The 22194-nt window shown below is 37.6% G+C and overlaps 1 protein-coding gene across 1 annotated transcript; it reads left to right on the top strand.

Moving 5' to 3' along the window:
- Positions 1–3524: 3524 nt before the first annotated feature.
- On the top strand, positions 3525–20441 carry LOC146456184 (FERM domain-containing protein 3-like). The gene is made up of 15 exons (XM_085093318.1): positions 3525–3709; positions 5198–5302; positions 7038–7080; positions 8711–8792; positions 9476–9520; positions 9620–9672; positions 10330–10450; positions 11221–11308; positions 12179–12267; positions 12379–12442; positions 13160–13248; positions 14948–15028; positions 16003–16071; positions 19089–19365; positions 20132–20441. The coding sequence occupies exons 1-15, from the start codon at positions 3614–3616 to the stop codon at positions 20330–20332; spliced, it is 1503 nt and encodes a 500-aa protein (XP_084949444.1). The 5' UTR covers positions 3525–3613; the 3' UTR covers positions 20333–20441.
- Positions 20442–22194: the final 1753 nt, after the last annotated feature.

Here is a 22194-nt window from a genome sequence, read left to right as displayed (position 1 = left end):
AAAGCTTTAAAGTGTCTTCAAGCTTGTTAATACTCTTATATATTTAAGGGTTTGACCCGTATCGATGATCATCGATGGGGAACTTTTCCTGAGCTTAATTAGCATATTGTGTCACTAGCTGAATGGATGTTCTAATGAAATGCGTTCTATATCGGTTGGTAAATGGTTGTCGGAAAGACAATGGTCTGAAACGGAGTATCAGATAGACAACGACGCAATATGTCAGAAACTTGGTTAAGCCTTTAGGTATTGGCCTAAAATGTCACAGTTATGTGTACTGCGATAATAACATATTATTGCGTTCGACGTAGAAAGAACGCACTCCTAATACAGATTGGAGTCGAGATTGTATGGAACAATCAATGAATGGATCTTGGGACGCGTATCAGGCATCCCCCGCAGATTTTGCAGGGGCGGATGACATCATCACCAACTTGGCAAAGGAGAGAGAGAGAGCCTGGAATCGAGATCATCGAAACCGCTCCCTAATCTTTGATTATTACTTGTGTTACAATTATATATACCGTGGTCTGAAACTGCAGTAGGCCTAGACGACGTCAGGCCCAGTGAGTGCTTAAGGGAAAAGTGGCGATCTACATGGGGGTGCTGGATTCTCAGCTATCAGTTAAAATTTAAACCATTTTTCAGCTATAAGTTATTTATGCTAGATCTCAGTTTAAAAATTTTACTTCTCACGTGATTTTGTGGTTTTGTATCGTATCAACTGTGTCCCTCTCATTAACCGAACAGTGTCGAGTATTATCCGAAGATTTCCGAAGAACTTTTGAGCGATTCGTTTCTCTTTCGAGACTTTGCGACTTCTAGAAACAACTTGCGAGGAGCCACGAGCCATCTTCGCCAGGAACTTATTCTCCAGGCATCAACTACACAGTTATTGACAAGTTATTTGCAAGTAAAGTTCACTTGACTTAGGCAAAGTTGAGACACCTAAGCCAACAGCCTTCCTTACGCTCTCAGCTATCAGTTAAAAAAAAAACACCATTATATTTCTCAGCTGACAATTAAAATGTTGGTCAATTCTCAGCTATCAATTATTCAGATTAAAAACTGACTCATTGGATAACGCAGTTCCAGAGATTTGATAGGTTTAGCTAGGGCTCACGGGTACTATGCCTAAGGAATAGCGACCATTTAATTGTTTTCTTGTCGTCCTTGCAACGCGAAATCAGCACACGGATCTGGCAATATTTCTTGGATGTTCTTGCTTGTTGTATATCATAGATATGATTATAGACATTATAGCCAACTCAGCGCTTCGTTCTTCGTTGGCTACTATCTATCATCTGATATCCAACGCGCGCTCGTGGAATAATTGTTAAATATAATCCCATGTCAGAGACCCTCAATATTGGCCTTGGATTATGAAATATAATATTGCATAATCCCATTTTTATCTAAACAATCTTGTGTCAGCCTTTCTTCATTAGTAGGTACTTTATTATCCACAAGTACCACAATGCCGGGGTGATTATGTTCCATTGTTTTTTTGTCTGTTTGGATACAAAAATCCTCAATCAATTTCAAAGTAGTCTTCATTTTCCACAACATTCTTGGGACATGCTCATAATGCTTGTCACAACATTCAAATGTATGTTGTTTTTACACAAATCATAATGAAGAACCTTACTAGTCTTCATTTTCCACAACATTCTTGGGACATGCTCATAATGCTTGTCACAACATTCAAATGTATGTTTTTACACAAATCATAATGAAGAACCTTACTATTCTGTCATGTCTCTGTTAATTCTTTCTGCACCAGCTTGAGGAACTCTCTTAATTTGAAAATGCTTTCTGTCGGCACATTCGAAAAAGACAGACATTCCATAAGATTTGTCCATCAACGCTTCCACTATTTTAGTTAGCTTTGGGCAGCCGTTAAATGGCATCATCCTGTGCGCGACACGAGGCTCATTTCAGAAGAATTTACTATGCCGGCGAAGTGACAACAAGAGCAGCTTGGGTTTTCAGGATTGATTTATTATAGTGCTAATAATAGTAACCTGAAGCTACGAGAAATAACGAACAATTTGCTGTCAACTGAATATCTAAAATCGCGAGCAAAAAAATTGGCAAGTAAAAGTAACTTAAACTCGCTTTTGTCCAAACTGGTCCAAACATCGTTTTACGTAAACATAAGTCTTTAAAACAGAAACAAGCTTTGGATATACAACATGTTTATTCATTTAATCAGGGCATGCAAAAGCTGTCTGCTACTGAGTGACCTGTGATTGTCTAGTTGCAGTTAATCTCGTTTGGGGTCGGGTCGCGGACGTGCTTTTTCTGCTGCAGTTATTTGGCGCGCGGCGTCTGGGTACTAAAATGGCGCAAGCGCGCGCAGTTTTCTAACCGATATGTGAAATTTTCATGCTGGCGCGCGAAACAAGGCCAGTTTTAGCCTGAAAAGTAAGGCCTGACGAGCTTACCACGGTGATTTTTTCTGAAAATTGGCTCAATGTTAGGATTTAGCTGGTATTTGTACTCCAAAAAATCCTAGATAAATGGCAAAAATGAAAATTTCAGAAATTGACCGAACGTATGTACAGAATTTCAGTTTTGACTTAAGAGGAGATACTTTGGAGTTTCTCTCTTCTTTACACAAAAAAGCACGAAATTCGGACAAACCCGTTTTGAAACTAGCTAGGAGTGAAGGAATCAACAGATGTATCATCCACTGGTTGCCATGGAAACGGGGTTTTCCCTGTTGTAACGGTGTTTTTAGCAAAGCATCAGAGGACTTAGGTACTTGAAACTATGTTTGAACCCAGATATTTTCTCAGGGCTGAAAGAACCAGAACATCAAGAAAAATATATATCGCTACCAGCAAAAACTGAAGAAATGGTATAGAGCCACCTTAATTACACAGATTCTACTGATATTTTTAAACGGCAAACTGAAGACCTTACTTTTTAAACGAGATTTTCCCTTACTTTTTTAGGGTGGCCTATCTGTAATTAATTTAATTGTTCCCTGTATAAGCTTTCTTGACACTCTGACAATAACTATTGTTAGTTTTTAGAATATTTTATCTCTAATTAGCGCCTTAACTCGTCGAGGCAAAGCCCTGAAGAAATTTATTATTATTTATTAGCAACCTGTCTGTGTGTTCCTGCACATGGCCTCCATATTATTATTATTATTATCATTATTATTATTATTATTATTATTATTATTATTATTATTATTATTATTATTATTATTATTATTATTATTATTATTATTATCGATGATGATTATTTTTCCAGCTCATGTTCAAAGTATTATGAAACGTTTCCAGCAAGGGTGACCACACTTTTCGATAGACAAATATTATTCAAGAAAATGCAGTTCAACTTCAACCCTTTTCTCACCAAAAACAGATGTCGAAAAATGAAAATACGTTCAGTCCGACAGTTCTGCCATGAATATAATTGCAATATGCACCTGTCCTCAACATCCGGGATATCGAATTTTATCAAACGCCTCGATCATGCGCAATATCTGGCATCGTTGAAAAGCGCCACGCGGAAGCGAGGCTTAGTTTACTTGGCGTCCGATCTCTTTTTCTCGAACTCATGAGCAGCTAAGGAAAATTACTGCATAACAAACTTCATGATGTTTAAGTCTGGTAGCAAAAGCAACCTAGAGGCCGAGTTTCAGTGTAAAATCAGCCTTTTAGACGACACTGAGCTGTCATGCGATTTCAAGGTGAGAATGGTGTTATTAGTAAACTAAAACAAATGCATGAGCTCGGGCGAGATGAGCGATCTTGCACGATCTCTCTTGTTTCCTCTCCGGACATTTCGGCCTTGTGTCCGTATCTGTAAGTTTCTTTTCAGCTCTCTCCCACGTTCCTTTTTTTGTTATGATTTTACAGTCGGATTTGATTTTGTTTTGTGTTTGGGAAATCATTTACGCCTAAAACTCTGCCACTCTCTGATCTCTGTGTTGCGCGCCGAAGACCGGTGTATTCCAGAATTCAGGTCAAAACAAAATTATGACACGTTCGTTCTACACGTTTGTTGCATTGATTAATTTTGAAACAAAACCCCAAGGCCCCTCATTGACATCGGGTTTCATTAGTTTGGTCTTTGCGTTTTTAAAGCTTTCGACTTCATCTCGTGCAGTTCGAACCGCGAACTAGCCCTGCCGCTAATTCATTCGCGCTTGAAAAGAAAATTTGCATGTCATCATCAGCCCCTTTTCGAATGCACACATAACCTCTTAATGCCTTTGTGGTCTTTCTTTAGTTTCTTTTCTCTTGTTTAACGATGAACGATTCGAAGAGCTTCCTCATTCTTATAATTAGATTCTTGTTCTCGTATTTCTACATGGGAAAATTCCAGTTACTCAAAGAATATTGCCTTTCTGATCACCAAGAAATCACTGGTGGGCTAGTCATTTTCCGTCGAAGCGTTAGCTGGAGTGATTAGCTTCCTTTATATTCTCTTAATGTCGCGAGAAGCTTAGTGATATTTATCGCAAAATATGAAAATCTGTTGCAGTTGTATACTGTTTTTTACCCGGGACGGTGATTCCACGCGAACTCGTTCGGCAAAAGCTTCTCATGCGTGGCGAAGCAAGCCAAATGTTGGCTTCGCATTCCATTTATACTCGTCGATTTGTTTCCATTCTGGCAAATTTTTACCGTGCTGGTTCAAATAAGTGAAGAATGCAAACAGGAGCAAGATTTTGCGAATAGTTTTAGATCTTTACTACGTTCTGCGAGTTTGATCTTTGTATTCTTGTAGCTAATTGGCACGTGAATAAGTGATGATTTCGTTGTAATTTATGTTGTTCCCAGACTTCAGTTCTGTAAATAAACTCAAATCAAACAATACTGACTCTTTTAATTGAGTTTTCCTTTATTTCTGGACCATTATCAGAAAGCACAGACCTCTAATAGTGAGAAACACTCGCAGAACTGACGATCATACTTGGGAAATTGCTACACGTTGGCGCGAATTTATTTTTAGCAAGATTGAACTTCCGTAACACGAGTTTACATAAGTTGGGAAATCGCAGGACAGCGAGCGAACAATCGATTGTAAAGCTAAGTGCAAGGAAAAAACATAAGAAAATATTGCATGCTTAAGTCTGGACCGTTATCCGTGTTTCACAGTTGAGCAAATTTGATTAACACCTCCAGCCCCTCTTATTGCATGTGTAACTTTTCTCCTTGTAAAAATTTTACAGAGAGACGTAAAAGGGCAAACTGTTTTTGACGAGGTATGTCGGACCCTGGATTTGCTGGAGAAAGATTATTTTGGTCTCCGCTACGTGGACGACGCTAAACAAAGGGTAGGTTTTCATGCAATTTCATATGGAATGTGTGATCAATTTCTATTAATTATTTACTTTGCAAGCGTCTTTTCTCAGCTCTTGATGCCTGTGTTCAGCTATTTTTTTCTTATTTGTCCTTTCTTTTTCCGCCTGGCATTTAACATTCATGAAACAAACATTTTGTTGGAATTAATCTAATGCCTCTTTCTCAAATTGAATTTATGTCATTGCCCTGGGGACATCTTGAAGAGCTTGATTTTAATGAATGATTTGTAGATAATTTAACACAATGGGTATTGTCCAAGGCGAGTTATTCATCCATTCTACCTTGCTTTACAATCCGTGTAAAGAATTATTAGTTTTACAGCAATAATATTATTGTTCAAATTATAAACCTGTCTAATCTCTGTAGATTCCACTTCAACTCACTTTCTCCAATAAATAGCTCAGCTCTTTTCTTGTAGAATTTTCCAAATGATCTTTTCTTTATCTGATTACTCAGAAACTGCACATTTGTTTGTAAGATTCTCCATGAAGAAAATTGGCGGCAAGATTTCCACACAGCCCCATTATTAATTATGCATGCATTTTCTGACTTAAACTCTATTCACGTTCACTGTCTGCAGAAGAGGGTTAGTATGACCCTGGTGCATATATAATGAATGTATCTAGGCTCTGTGGAATGTTTCTATTTTGGTTTTGATAAGGTGATTTGCAAAATCAAGTGGTATTTCTTTTTGCCTCTTTGCTGACATTCAGTTCTACAGGCAAACCCTGTATCGTGTATGATTACTCTTTTATTTGAGTCTGTGGTTGAAATCCTAAATTGTGACCATGCAAATGAATTAGCTACTTAGCATTAACTTCCTGTGGTGTGGTTTATTATAATATGAAAGGTGGTTCTAAGGTCCCAAGTCTATGGATGAAATCCTGAAGTGTGAGCATTCTGTTAAAAGCTATTGAGCCGTACTTTCCTGCGGTGCTTTTTATTATGCTGTAAAAGGTGGTTCTTAGTTTTGGGTCTGTGGATGAAGAATGCTAAAGTGTGATCATTCAGATAATTAGTCTGAAATGTCAGTCATCTCCACCCCCTAACCCACAAGGTGGCTCTACATTTTAGTTTTAAGACTGAGTTAAATTCAAAAGTGTGATCATTCTAGTCGTAACTTCGCTTAGTTTAGTTTCCTTTTACAAAGTTAGTTGTACGAGGTGCTTTTAGCTATCAAGTCCATGTTAGATCCTTAAGTGTGACCATTCAAATGACAGCCGCCCTGTAGTACTTATCGATAGTGTTATTTGATTTTCGGTGTTCTGTCTAATGAAATTTAAATTTTTTATTTACTTTTTCTATTTTGTACTCTCTTGGAATTAAAAGAACTAATTACTAAAAGTGCTAATATTTTCTTCTTAACCCTAATTGAGAAGTAAGCTACAATAATTGTAGCCTAAGTACTTGAGTGGTATTGTTAATTAGAAGCCTTTGCATCAAGGTTTTAGAATTAAGGATGTGCAGCTGTCCTACGGATGCACTTTGTGGAAAACTTCTCCAAAAATTTACTTTCAAAACATTGACAAGAAACATAACCCCTGAACGTCCAATTTTTAATTTCTGTTGCTAGGTCAGCTTTACATTTCCTGCTGATTTTAATATTTTCTGTTTAAGTGCAGCGTTACCTAACCAGAAGGAAGAAAGATTTATGGCTTAAGATAAACTGAAAGCCCATTTCTGATTTTGTTTTTTGTTTTTTGTTAGCACTGGCTGGATCTAAGCAAGAGTGTTATCAGACAGATGAAAAGTGAGTAACCATTTTGTTTCTGATGTAATGGTCTTTTTGTTGTTTACTGATTAATCTCTAAAATTGCTACAATGATAGTGATTATAATTATAATAACTAACAGTAATCAAAGATTATAGGAGTGTGTTCAACACTACTAAGAATATTCTTGGTTTTCACGTGACATCGCCAAATTCTACAATTCAAAACTGGGAGGCCTACAAAATTTTTACCTTCATTCAAGGAAAGATTACCTAAAAATATGTCTTTTCACAATTTTTAGCTCAATGTTGTTCTTCCTTCTGAAAATAGAACAGTTTCAATTTCCGAGTTTTCATCGTGCGTGACATCAAGAGGGCGGCCGTGACAGAGCTGTTCCGTATCTTAAAAATGCCTTTTTGGGTTTTTTTTTTTTCAGCATTCTAAACAATTAAAGTTTGAGGAGAAATATTTATCTTAACATTCAAAAATTCACAAGGGAAAACAAACCTCTTTTCTGGCAAAAGTGAACTCCAGATGTTTTTGCTCATTTCCGGCTGCCATGTTTGTGTCCCTCAGAGGGACACCAACAGGGCGTCTCCATACTAAGCTGTGAAACATTTTGTCAAATAACTCGAGTACGGAATACCGCACAGACCTGACACTTCGACAGGTTTTTTATTTACTTATCTTCTATAACATGTCAATTTCTTGACTTCATCCATGGAATGGTTTCAATTTTTTTCTTACGCACACGGCAATGGCGTGACAGTGAAAACTGGCAATAAAGAAATATGAAACGTAACTGTAAGTACAGTGTAGCTTACAGAAAAGGGACCAGTGGTCAAATTATTAATGGTTAGAGTATCAGTTAGCTAATAATGTAAAAAATCAAGGCCTTAGAACTACATACAGACCAGGGTACATTCCATGTACATTCCATACTGAAGATACGCCAAGGGTTTGGAAGTTCCACACCAAGCGGCTGCCAAAGTACCTACTCCAGGAGAGAAATCCTGGGTATTTTTTGACAAAAACACTTTGTTTGAATGGTGGAAGTTTTCAAAAGCCTACATAATTTTTCGTGGCATTGCCTCTGTGTCACGCTGCTTTATGCCAAAGACCACGATCCACGCACCAGTATGCTGAGCAATTTTTGAAGATTTTCAGCGTTACCTACATAAAATGCAGCCTGGCATACAGGTGCATTTTTGTCCGAGATTGCAAACTTTTTTTGGTTTGCATTTCAGGTTCTATTCATGTGAATTTATGTAAAAATGCAAAGTTTTTAAAAACAGCTAATCTTTGACATGGAATAATTTTGAAAATGTACACTGATAAAACAAGCCTTGCATTCTTTTTAGATGAACACACTTTGAAAGCAACAGTTTGAGAACAGTCTCTAATGTAAAATCTTTTAAAATGGCAAACTTTTGAAAAATAAACAGTAATTAACTGTGTTTGAAAGGACCAAACATACCCTGACGAAGAAAGGCCATGCCTTTCAAAATATTGGAAAATATACTTCCATGACTGTGAAATGAGCCTTGCTCTCTTTTTTTAGATTATTTATTCTAAGACTTTTGAAAACTGGAACTTTAAAAATGCATCGGTGGGATGGGGTGTAAAAAACATTTTAATTTCAATTTCATCAACTGTTGTACATGTACAGGTTTGAAGCCTCCTTTCAAGTTGTTCTTCAGAGTAAAGTTCTATGCTGTGGACCCAAGCGTTCTTCATGAAGAAATCACTAGGTGAGGAGGTGAAAAGAAGTTAAAGCAAGACAACATAATGAGATCAAAAGTACATGTTCAGAGGCTTCATTGTTGTAAAGTAGTGTAGTGCTATGGAGTTTCTTTATGAAATCTTAGATCGAGCGAAAATGAAAAAGTCTGACAATGTACACAGAGATATTACTGTTACAGTTAATTCATGTCATGTGTGACCAGTATTTCCAAGAATGAAATGAACATTCAAATTTCTCTTTGTAATGTCCGACATGTGAATGGAATGTTGAACATTTCTCTGGGAATCTTTCCGAAAAAGATGCATTAACAGAAAAATAGAAAGATTCAAAATATTTGGGAAACAATTGTTATTCTTGAAATACTTAATGCTGTAATGTAAAGAAAAATTCATAGCTTTGTATCGTCAATAAACTAGGGAAATTTCTACGGGAACTCTGAAATCTTGTTGGCGATGTTCAAATTCCAAAACTGACATGTAAATTCAGAAACACCGTTCAAATTTCAAAAATACCCGTCATGCGTGATGCGGATTGATTGTCATTTCTTTTTTCAATTTCTGTAGTTCATCTTTTCGTCATTTTTTTCTTCAAACAATAGTGGGGAGATGTAAAAATGGTATGAAAATGGTTGTGTGGGCAAACACAAATCAATGAAATAAAATGGCTTTAAATGCTATTATCATTTGTCAGGTATCAGTTTTTTCTGCAAGTCAAGCGGGATATCTTGCATGGCAGGTAAGAAATTTAAAATAAAATGACTTCTGAAAATTACCAACTATTCTTCCAATATTATATTATTACATGGCATGTTGACTTTTTGTGTTTTGTGTCCAGACTCCTTTGCTCATTTAACGACTTAGTGGATTTGGGAGCCTACATTGTGCAAGGTATTTCAAACTACATTTACATGTATTTTGTTACATGATAATTCATGGAATACAGTATTTAATTATAGTTCCCCTTGTCAAGAAGTTTGAAATGGGTACTGGAAAACCTGACAAAACTCTTGACTTTTTGGCCCTATATGGACTGTTTTCCCATTCAAAGAGGCAGTGGTGTGTTCTCAGCCTTCTAGAAACTGGTCTGGAAACCAGTTGTTGTTGAGGAAAGAAATCAACTCAATTCTTGAAAGGAACAACTCCAGATCTGTCCTAGCGCAGTTTGGAAACAAAAATGCAAGAACTTGAAAAACGTAAGCCTAACATTTTTCAAGTTTCAATCCATGCCGGCCTACTCTGTCTCTGGCAAGAGGCACTAATCAACAGTTTTATTGCACTGGGGTGATAATTTATAATAAACTTGACAATTATTTTGTTGTTTCTGTTGACAGACAAATATTTTTTGGTTTTGAAATGACGGCAAATTTGTATGACACTTCCCCTTTAAGTAGGTCTCTAGCCTGGGTGTGTGTTACCGTTTTGTTCAGACAGCATGCAAGATCATTAGGCATGATTCATGATTTTGGGCTGTAGTTTGATTTATAGACTAGTCCTGTGTAACAGTTTTGAATTTTAATAATAACCTCTTTATTTTGTCTTCTGTAGCTGAGATAGGAGACTATGAGGAAGAGGATCATGGAGACAACTATGTGTCAGAATTCCGCATCGTTCCAAAGCAATCAGACAAGTTAGAGAAGAAGATTATGGAGAGCCACAAGCAGCTAAAGTAAGTTTTGACCTTAGTCCAACTAAGGGAACTTGCAAGACTGTTTGTGTTAGTGGAGTTTTGGTTGGCAAGTGATTGAACACTTCTTCATATTCTTCATATTCTTCATGTGGCTGGTAATTACAGTGCAACTGCTGTTACCAGGGTCACTTAAAACTGGCCAATCAGATCACAGGAGGATACAAACAGTGAATAATTCCAAACTTTTGGGTTTAACTGTTGTTTTCCATCTCAGTACTCGTGATTGGTTCAATTGGCTTTGGTTGAAATTCATCGTTCTTGTCCTGCAACCTGATTGGCCAGTTTTGTTTAAGTGACCCTGGTAACAGTAGTCGCACTGTAAAACAACAACAACTATTGTTGTTGATGTCCACAACTTGGATGGTTTCAAATTGTAGAATGCATTTTCAGCGCGTCAGACAAGTTTGCTTTCCTTTGTTCTAAGGAACACTAACTAACCTCTTATTTCTCCCTACAATATCACTGTTACATCAAACATATAGGTGATGAGAATAAAGGAAATAATCACCAAAGATGAAATTACAAATTCTCCCAACTAGCCATAAGAAATATCGAGAGAACAGTGAGGAGAACTTACATGTTGATACTGGGTCTTAAAAGGTTGACTTTATTCAAGGTGCCACAAGTCTCAAGAGGTTGCGTGCCAATGTTATTGCTTGGGTTGCGAGTCATGAGTAAAGTACATGTATATTACTACCAACAAAGAAAGCAGACTTAGGTCTTGATTGTTTTAAATTTTTCTTTAACAGTGGCCAAGTGCCTTCTGTTGCGGAAAGGAGCTTCCTTAGCAGCGTCAAGGGACTTGACATGTATGGAGTGGATCCTCATCCTTGCAAGGTGAGTCAAGTTAAGGTAGCCACAATCATTGCTGGGCTTCATCTGCTTTCAACATTGCTGGTCCCAGTAGTATACAGGCTGCGTATTGCAGATGACCCTAGCTCATCACAAGTCTCGCAGTAGCCGAGTGGCTAATTGAAGAGCTGAGAGAATAACCGACCTTAGTGACTTTTCAGATCACTTATTGTTGTTTTAGCTCAGATTCACTGGAGTTTTTGCATGAGATCTTGAATTCTTTCAGGAAACATTGCTCCAATGTTTTATCCTCATAGATCAAACAGTCAGGCAATGAGAATAAAAGAGGTTATTACCAAATAAAAACATAAATGCGTTGATTTACCCTTTCACCGCCGATGGCCAGTTTAGTGACCAAAACAAAAAATTCCTATTCCACTGATGGCTTGTTTTCTGGCCAAACCAACAGACTTTTGTTTTCTTTGGAGAGCTGGACCCCACATTCTGTATATGAAAAATGTAATTTATATGAATGAGAACACAAAATTGCAGTGGACTGAACAACGAAGAAAGCGATAGATTTCCATTCTGTTGCTGTAATTTTTTGTTTATTTTCATATCCGCTAAACGTATAACTGCTTTTTTTGGACATTTAGATACCCAATGTTTTGTAAAAAAAAAAAAAAAAAAAGCTGGTGTTCAAGGCACTTTTGCTTCAAAATGTGTGGTGCTGAGAGGGTTAGGATTCTCCTACCTACAGTTGTAGTACCATAAGATATACAGGAAGAACTGTAAAGGAAATATGTATGCTTAATATTTTTGATTGTTTAATAGTTATGGATAAGGCATTCCAAAGTTCAGGTATGGTCAAATGAATCGTTTTTAGTTTTCTGAAATGTTTTGTGTTGTTTACAGGATCAAGACAATGTCCAGCTTTATTTGGGATTGACACCTGTTGGTATAGCTATTATCAGGGAAGGGAAGAAGGTGTCAGGATTTAATTGGTAGGTTCTCAAACCACCACTGTATTAATAATAATATTATTCTGTGGTCTGTGGACAACTCCTTCTTCCTTTCTCTCGAAACAGTTGATGTTTTTTTTTCTTTTTTCATAGGCCTGAAGTTTTAAAGTGCACTTATGAGGGGAAAGTATTTTATGTGCAAGTTCAGAGAGAGGATGTAAGTTTGTAAGGGGTACCGCTTATTCTGGATTAGGAATAGCAGAATGTCCAAGTCAGTGGTGGCATTGTGTGAAAATGTCTCATCTAGGTTTCAAGCTTTTTCTCCGACAAAAACATAGGGGCCCAGTCTCTTAGACCACCTCTGCAAGTGGCTATTTGTGAAAATGGAATGCTCTTAAGGACGGTGCCTACTTTTGTTACTGCACATACGTTCTGTGCATCTGAAGACACTCAGGTTTCCTATAGGTGGTGCTTACTAATACAGGGATATTTTTGCACAGTTTAAAACTAAGCAGAGAAAGTAGAACTCAGCAAGTGCTCTTGGTATCCAAAATGAAAATTGGGGGTAACCATGCATTTTTTGGAGATAATAAAGCTTCAATTTGGAAATAAAACGCCATACATATTGCTTTGTATTTTACTGCTTTTTAGAATTATTGTTGCTCAATTATCTCTAACAAATGCGTGGTTACCCCCCAATTTTCTTTTTGGATTCCAATAACCTTGCTAAGATCTGTTTTTTTCGCATAGTCACAAACTGCGCAAAAATATTTCTTTATTAGTAGGCACCCTCCTTAACAGAAGTGAATTAACAACTTTATTGCATTTACTTATAAGCATTTCTGTGAAAGATCAACTGAAGGTTAATACCGATAAGCAGGCTTTTCTGGACATAAATGGTTTTTGTTAACACAGAGTTGTTTGGTGCTTTCAGCGCAAGGCAAACTATGGCTTTAGACTCCCCGATCCCTTGGCATGCAAGCATTTATGGAAATGTGCAGTAGAGCATCTGGCATTTTACAGGTAACTACTGTGTGTTTATTTGAATAGTTGAGAGAAAATAGTAGTATATCAAGGGAAGCCAAAAAGAAAAATTATGTAAATAAAGTAAAATTCTCAATATAAGCTTCTCCAAAGATGCCCCTGAAAAAAAAAAAAAAGGAACACAACAGAACAGAATCTTAACCCCCAATTTTCTGAGCTTCAGATCTCAGCCAGCCTTATTTTTCACTCTGAATGGCATCTTTCTCCCTCAGAAAAAAATAGGCAGATATTACCATAAAATGTTATACAGACCTGTTGAAATCAAAAATCAGGTTTGTTGATCTCAATCCAAATAATATTTGAGGTTAAGGCCTTCAAAAGTTCTGACATTTCACCTTAACAAACCATTGAATTCAACTGGTTTGTCAAGGCAAGCCTTTTAGAATTGCTTGACAAGGTGGTAAAGTATATTGCAGGAAAGTCAAAATTGTTGTAGAAACAGTCGCACAAGGAAAAAGAGGAGGAGAGATTTTTTTACCTGTGTTAAAGTGTATATGACACAAAATCTTTTATTAGCTTATTAGGAAGAGCTTTCAAAATGATGAAGAATGGCATTTATTTTATTGCGATAGCATTCTTGGTAGCCGAGTTATTCAAGATTTAGGCTTATGCAAATTAGACAACTTGTGACGTCACAAGACTGACACAAAATGAAGGGAAATCACAAAAAATGGAATATCTCTTAAGCCTTTTTCTGTATAGAACTGAAACTTTGTAGAGTTGTTATACTCATCACAAAGTTTCATGATATGATCCACTATGACATTTCCATGGCAACACAATGGGCTCCAGGCCCTCACCATCCAAAGGATAAAATCAGAGTTTTCCTTCCCAAGAAGCGCTTTTTGCTCTTGATGTTTATTCAGTGGGTGTGAGGGAATATGGACATTACGCAGCACAAGTATAAGAAATTCTGTTTGACTGTGGAGCAATAAATAAGGCATTTGTCATTTTGGGAAGGTAGAGGTCTGGTAACGAGTACGTTGCTATGGTGACATCATAGCTACTATCACAATGTGTAGTTCTGTCAGCACATCAACCCTGCAAAATTTCAACCCTGTAGATGTAGTATTTGCGTAGATATTCCAAATTTTGTGATTTCCCTTCATTTTGTGTCAGTCTTGTGACGTCACAAGTTGTCTAATTTGCATAAACCTAAATCTTGAATAACTAGGCAACCAAGAATGCTATCCCAATAAAATAAATGCCAATTTTCATCATTTTGAAAGCTCTTCCTAATAAGCTAATAAAAGATTTTGTGTCATATACACTAGTAACAAGAATTTTCAGGCTGTGTATAAATCTACGAGCATTTTTCTCACAAATGTAGGATTTCACTGGCTATGCTACTCACTTTATCTGTTCTGTTCTGCATTATGAGCAGTGAAGAGGTGTTTGACACTTGGAGTTACACTCAAAAAATAACCATGTAACGAAGTCAAACTTTTCATTTTAATGGAAAAGTATTGGATTATTTGCTCTTGGTTCCTATGGGATGTGTGTGAAGGTTGATGGGGGTGCGTTATGCAGTGGAAATCTTGATGTAATAACCAAACGGTTGATTACAATTTTCTGCCATTCCTTGGAATCCTCAAGTTATGGCTCCATTGCTCAAGACACTGGTAACGTGTCAGGGTATCATAGGCATTCTAAAATCTGGATATTTTTTCTCTTTTAGCCACAAAGAAAATGTAGCTAAGCCAAAAAGGAAGGCCATATCACCTCAAAGGCTTTTTAGGAGGTCGAAGCATAAATACGTGTAAGTTTATAAACTGTGTTTTCATTAGTATGATTGAAAGTTGTTTGTGTTGCATTATAAAGTTAGGTATTACGTTTTGTCAAGTTTCTTTGGGTCCAAATGCTTGAAAGCCAGTTCTCTCTTAACATTAGTAAAATTTAATAATAACAATCTTTATTCTCGTGTCAAAGTAAAAAAAAACCCTTAAGCTGAGGGAAGAATTCCTCTACTAATTAACTGAGATAAAAATCAATTTAAAATTAATGTTATAAATTTATAAACATGATCTGTTTCTCCGTAAGAAAAGTATTTCCAAGTGAAAATTCCGTACAAGATTCAATGCTATTGCTTAAGTTGAATCTGTAAATGCATAAGCTATAGGCTAAGTTTATATTTTAGAAAAAGGAATTGCTAGGGTTTTTTTGGTTATATAATAAGACAAAAAAAATGACACGTCTGTTCGTTGGTTGTCAGAAAATATCTCTGTTGGCGTGATAATTTTTCCCACTGAAATTGAATTTTGCTCGTGTGGTTAGCTGAAATTACATCCCAGACTTGAAAACAGACTGATGCAAAACCGCCAAACTGTTTTCTGTGAATGTGTTGAATTATTCATTGTCTATCACAATCAGTATTAAAATGGCCGCGTTTTCTTGTGCTTAAATGGTGTTGTCTTTGTGAAACGTTGTGTTGTCGGATAAGCGCTAATCGAACTGCAAACAAGTCGGGTAAACTATTTAGTAGACTTTCTCAAAGTCAGTTTTCGTGGAAGTCCTGTCAAGCTGAAAACTTCGTCGCGAGCCTCGCGACCTCGTCGCTTGTCGGTCATTCTTTTGGCGCATGAGAAGACGTCTTGTGGCAAGTCTACTTACACAGTTTTGTTCACAGTTAATCCAAGGTTTCTAACAACTCGGCCCTGTCATAGTCTGCGTTCAGTTGTTGTTACTTGGCGAGGCAGCTGTCAAATAACGAAACTTTGCTTCTTTTGTTTTTAGGGGTCCAACACATGACCAGCTTATCGCAGAAAGCGAGAAGATTAGTCGCCCCCAGCCAGAAATTAAAAGGTATGTATTCGTTTGTGAAGTCTACCCACATCTCAAATAGAATTCTGCATTGGTGACCAGGAGCGCATTCCACTTAGTCAAAACTTTTGGTTGGAAATTCCGCAAATTTTCCGTGTTAAATGAAAAGGCTTGTTCCAAACTTGTAATCTTATTGATAGATAAAAAAAATTTACGTTATGGCGCAAGAAAATCACAAATAGATTTTTTGCAAATGGAACGGTAATTTCTCGTCCAACCGGTTGAACCCGAAAAAGTGGAGTACTTCCGACGGTCGTTCGTTTGTTCGGGAAATTTTCCGTTCGATTCGTGTATCACTTTGTATTTGAACCGAAAATTTTGGCTAACTGGAAAGCGCCACTGTTTTCACGTTGTGTTTTGTTCGTAACTCTTTATTATATGATTTGGCGGCGTTTGAATTTGACAAGATGTCGCGATTTTTGATGGAGACTTATTTAGTCTAAGAAGAAGTTATAAGTGCTAAAATTCAAATTTATCAAATCATATGGTCAAACTTCGATATGAAGAACTCCGAACTTAATGAACCAACCTCTCGGGTGAAGAATATGATGTTGACGAAATTTCTTGTCGATATATATATAGCGAATGTCGGAAATAATGAAAGAAACCCCAATTTAGTGACCAAACCTTGTGAAACTAGCCAGCAAGAAGTTGCCTTCATGAAATTACGGATACAACTCGTTAAAAGATCGAAAAGAGCCCGCAGGTAAATTGAAAAATCAAATTTTGTGAACCATTGTCGCTCGTATAATGGACTGGTTAGATGTGACGACTGATAAAACGCTAAAACCTAACGGAACTGGTCAATATAACTGTTAAACACAAACATTCATTTCTCCAATGAATTACTGATAGAACCTTTTTTTCACACTTATTGAGAAAAATCTTCGTTGAACGTAGGTATCTGCATTTGGCTTGACATTTTTGAGCTTTTTTTTTTTAGGCATGATAAGAAAGTTTTTCTTTTCCTTGAGTTACTCTATTTGGTATTTCATAATATTTCGATTCTGATTCGAGCGAACTTTTTGCAGAGATTAATTGTACAATTTGTTAATTAATTTATCAGTTTACACCTGCTTCCACTTTATCCTACTTTCCTCCTTCTTCATTTTAGCAACAAAAACAAGAATTTTCAGTTGTGCAGAAAAAATACACTCTTATGTCGTTATTCAGTATTCTAGCTTGAGGAAGGAAAATAGCAAGTTTTCAATTCGAGTGTTGTGATTTTGTGATAGAGATAATTGGTGTCGTATTTTCTTCTCTGTTAGAGATTTTTATGTGTTTATTTTTTGGCGTCTTGTTTCTTTCGTAATTAGGATTGCTTCTATTAGTTCGCAGAACGTAATTCAAAGTTCTTTTGCCTTGGGGTGTAAAAGTTCGAAGCAAAATTGAGGCCTGGCTAAACTAGGAAACATTGTTGCGGAAACATTGTTTCTTGTTATGTTTCCAGGGTGGCTAAATTAGCGGGAAGCAAACAAAATGTTTTGCTGCTCCGGTGGCTAAACGAGGAAACATTGTTTCGGAAAACATCGGGTCACGCATGCGCATAATAATAAACTGACTTTGTTGCTAGGAAACATTTTTAATGAGCAGCACTGGAAACTACTCAACATTGCTTTGATGGTGGCTAAACTGGGAAACATATGTTTCGTATGTTTTGTATGGTTGCAAAAATGTTTTTGACCTGAGGCAAAAACATTTTCTTGTTTCCGAGCAGCAAAATTTGTTTCCGCAACATATGTTTCCCGCGCGGCTAAACTGGGAAACATTTGCCTCCGCAACAGTGTTTCCGCAACAATGTTTCCTAGTTTAGCCAGGCCTTAAGTACAGAAATTGGCGTCCAGTTCAATTCTATTTAGAAAACTCATTTTCACTCATTATTTCATCGGCATTATAACTAGTTTGTGCACGAATCAGGTTTTCTAGGAAGCAATTTCTGCAATTTGCTAGCTGTGAATGATTTTCTAGGGCAGGGTATCTATTCCACACAAGCTGAGCCATTGTTTTTATACGAATTTCGATTGACCTGGGACAGTTACTATGGGTTGTTTGGGTTTTTCGACTGATGAGCTTTCTGGCTCGTCTAAAAAAGCGTGCAGCGTGCTCTAACCATTCAAAGGAACAACGTTTTTTCTCGGCCAATCAAGAGTTAAGTCAAAACAAATTGTGAAGTTTGAAACATGCGTTTTCCCGCGCTTGGTACCGGGTGCATCTTTCTGCATCCGCTCATTGGTCCAAAAAAGCGTGCAGCGTGCTCTAATTAATCAAAGGAACAACGTTTTTTCTCGACCAATCAAGAGCCAAGTCAAAACAAATTGTGAGTTTTCAAACGCTCGTTTTCTCGTGCTTGGCACCGGGTGCATCTTTCTGCTTTTAGCTCTTACTGGTTTATTGTGTTGTTGGTGTTTAGTTGTAGCCTGGTTTGTTTTCCTATTTTTCTGTTTTCGCGCGCTTTCGTTCGTTCGTTATCCTCTCATTCTGTGGCCATGGAGAAGGCCACCGTAGCAACGTTAAAATCAGTGAATTTTCGATTTCTTCCTTTATGGCTGTCATTAAAGCAAAAGTAAGGTAGTCCCATTCGAGCAATGACCGCTAACGTAATTAAATGTCGCATTAGAATGTGTTTATTTATTGTCAGTACTTACCCTTGTTCGCTTGGTTAAGCTTTTTGCGCTCTTTTGGTTTAAAATCCAATCAGAAATCAACCCAAGCCTATCGTGATTTGGCCTGGTTGCTGGCCGCCGTGTGCTTGTGTTTTCCTCAGTTATTGATTGGTGCTGTTAATGTTCGTTGTGATTGGTCAGAGGTTTTGTTAAACACTAAACCGCTCTCTAGCCAATCAGAATACGAAACCGACAAAGCATGCAACCGGTGCAGAAACGCGGGAAAATGCACCGAAGTCAATTCTGCCGTTGGTTAGCAAAACGTTATTAATTTTGACCGTCAAAAGCTTCTCTATCCCTTGAGTTCTAACTTATTATGTTTGGTTTGTTCTTTAGGACTCCAAGTGTGAGGATTTCCCGGCGGATTAATGTTCCCTTGCCGAGCATGTCGGAGAGTACCGGAGTTTTGAATTTGCCCACCCCCAACGGGCAAGCCAGCGGTAATATCTCGCCTAATACGGAAGCCGCCGAGTTAAAGAAGTTTGAAACGCCCACGTTCCCACCCAGTCCTCCCCCAGACGACACTATTATGTCATTTTCCTCTGACACGGTTGACGCTGCCTCGCCTTCAATCGTGAATCACGTGGGTCATGATTCTGGCCCAGCGAAGGAGGTGAGAATGTTGTTTTCGTTGATGATTGGTGGATCTTTTCGCGCGGGTAAAATCCGCAATTTTCAGTAAGCCCTTTCAGGTGAATTGGCTGCCATTTTTAATCGTGCAAAAGAACTGTGTTTATACGGGAATCCGAGGATACAGTAAAAACCCGCATATAAGAACCTAGAATTTTCGAAGTCAGGCTGAACAGGTTTTTATATTTTAGGGTAGTTTTTCACAATTCAGGCTGATTAGGTTCTTAATAGGTTCTTATTTTTCAGAGGTTGTCATAGTGTAAACATTGGCAGAAATATTGTACTACTAATACAAAATGGTTTAGCACTAGTGAAATCTAGTGAAAATCCAAACAAATGTAAATCAAAGGAAACATATACACAATAACTTTTTGTCAGAAGTTTCTCACACAATTAAAATCTAGAATTTTGACCATCAAAATTGGAGTGATTGTTTTTGTATAAGAACCTATTTTTCTTTGCCAGGCTGAACAGGTTCTTATATGTTGGGGAATGCCAAACTTCAGCCTGTAGGTTTTTATATCACTAGGTTCTTATATGCGGGTTTTTACTGTAAGTAATTTCTCTACAAACTGTTATTTCGGAGAATTGACCGCCACAACTCAAGGAACGTGGCGAAAGATTTGCTCGATGAAACCTGCGAAGTGAACATGTTTTGGAAGGTGGGAGATTTCACCTGTAGCGGTTTGAATGCGGGAGGGAAAAGTGTGAAGTCACGCTTTCCTAATGGCGTGACACTCTTTTTGCAGGTTGTCACGAAGCGGCCTCCAAGTCACGCAGAAGTGGAAAACTATGGCTTTAAGATGTTTATTTTCATCATGTTCATTCTAGCTTTGATAATGATCCCCATTGCCATCGTGTGGGAAACCAGGAAGAGCTACATTAAGTCTACAGACGCCTACAAGGGCCTCGCTAAATTTGTGTTCAAATCATTTGGCTACAAAATCTGATGGGTCGCTCCTCACTTGGGAATTTTTAACGAATTGTACAAGTACAGTTAGCGATTCATCATCAGATATTAATCATTCGTAGTAGTTAGGGTCCGTTTACCTTTCGTTATTTTTGGTTTTCTTTTGTTTTGCCTTTTCTAGTAAGCCTATTTTTCTCGCGTCCACACTAAACTCCAAAGTTGTTCGTGTCAAGGAAAGGTCAAGCAGAAAAATAGTTTGTACCTCTAAAAAAAATTGAATATACAAGGCCATTCCACTGTACCGAAAAAGATGGCGACTGGTACATTTGCCCATAACTTTTAGCGGACGAAAACCCTAGAAACGCTTATAAAAACGCAAAGAAAAATTCCAAAAACTTCACATCTTACACAATGTTTTTAGTACAGGGACGAATTTCGCAAAAACAATATGGTTTTCTGGGTGCCTATTGGCTGTTTTAGGTTCGCAAGTTATTGTGGTAAAATGTACAGCCGCTATCTTTTTTCCGTACGGCGGATTGATTCATTTGTCTCGATATTATAAGGGAGAAATCAGAGCAAAACATCTTTTGCACAGTTTTAAAAACCGTTTGTTCATTCCCACATTCGCGAGAAGCTTTTTCCATCTTTCATGTGACAAACTGATCACGTGGTCTGGTACATTATAGTCAGCACGCACTGCAGTGAATTTTGCACCAATCAAAGCGCGAGTTTTATCACTAAAACCGCACAAGTCACCGCTCTTTTTGTTTCACGCATGCGTCGCTTCCTTGGTAGCTATAAGCACTTTTGAACTTAGCCTTGTTCCCAGTCCTCAACGCGGTTTTCAAGCGAACTTTGGCTTGTGTTCGAGAAAAGCGGCTCGCCGGATGGCGTTACAACCGATTGTGCGCCAAGGTGAAATGTGTGAAATGAAGAGTTTTCGAGTCGTTTTCCTCGCAGTCAGAAAACAGCTTTAAAAAAGATCAAACGTTGTCAGAGACTGATGTCCGTCTTTTTGCATAAACAAGGTAGCATCATTGTTGATGCCAAATTGTTAAAACGCACAAGTGACGGTAGATTTTGTTTTAATTAAATAATTAATTAATTAATTAATATTTCAGGTGCATTGTCTAGTTGTAATCTATTTGCATGGAATGTTAGTTTATTTTGGGCTTAGATGTGTGGGCGTTGAAATTTTCAAGTAAAAGCTATTTAAGGCGCACCGTTAATTGTAAAATAGGTAAAACGTAGATATTTAGATATTTGTATCTCCAATATTTGTGTTTCAGCGTTGACAGATTATAGTCGGCTAGATTTGCAGCCGTCGAGTGAAAAAGCATCCCTTTTCGCAAAACTCCGAAGATTTCCGAAACATTCCTCGGGGTCTCCGTAGCATTGCAATAGCTTTGACTTCTTCATTCCCAGAGCTCTCTCTATTCAAAGAAGAGGGAGGGCTCTGGGGACAAACATGGCTCACTGTTCCTTCCCAATATACGTCACGTTACCTAGCAACCTGTGTGAAAGACGTCCCAGAGCTCAGCTAGAAGGGCAAAGAGCCCTGGTCTCGTATTCACGAAAATAGGAATAAATCATTTTTGGACAAATACGTCTCAAAATATCTTGAATCGTGGCGCTTGAAAGTATCCTTAGCCAGGCATTTAATGAGCAATGAAATGTCGTCTTGCGCCCTGCAACAAGTAATGTATTGACCTACAGTCTGGGAGAAAGAAACGATTTGCAAGACTGAAATACATCCTTGGAGTTTCATTTTTCTCAAAATTTCCAGAACAGCTGAAAGCGTGTTTTGATGGGAAATAGTATGCATCCGAAAGGGCATTGTCAGGTAAATGTAGAATTCGAAACCAAAATCCCGGTTTTAGTCTGTAAAGGCACGTGGTTGAC

Source organism: Pavona decussata, unplaced genomic scaffold, assembly GCF_977016875.1.
Source record: "Pavona decussata unplaced genomic scaffold, jaPavDecu1.1 SCAFFOLD_260, whole genome shotgun sequence".
NCBI lineage: Eukaryota > Metazoa > Cnidaria > Anthozoa > Scleractinia > Agariciidae > Pavona > Pavona decussata.
Note: the sequence above shows the minus strand (reverse complement) of the source record. Positions and strands in the feature narration are given on the sequence as shown.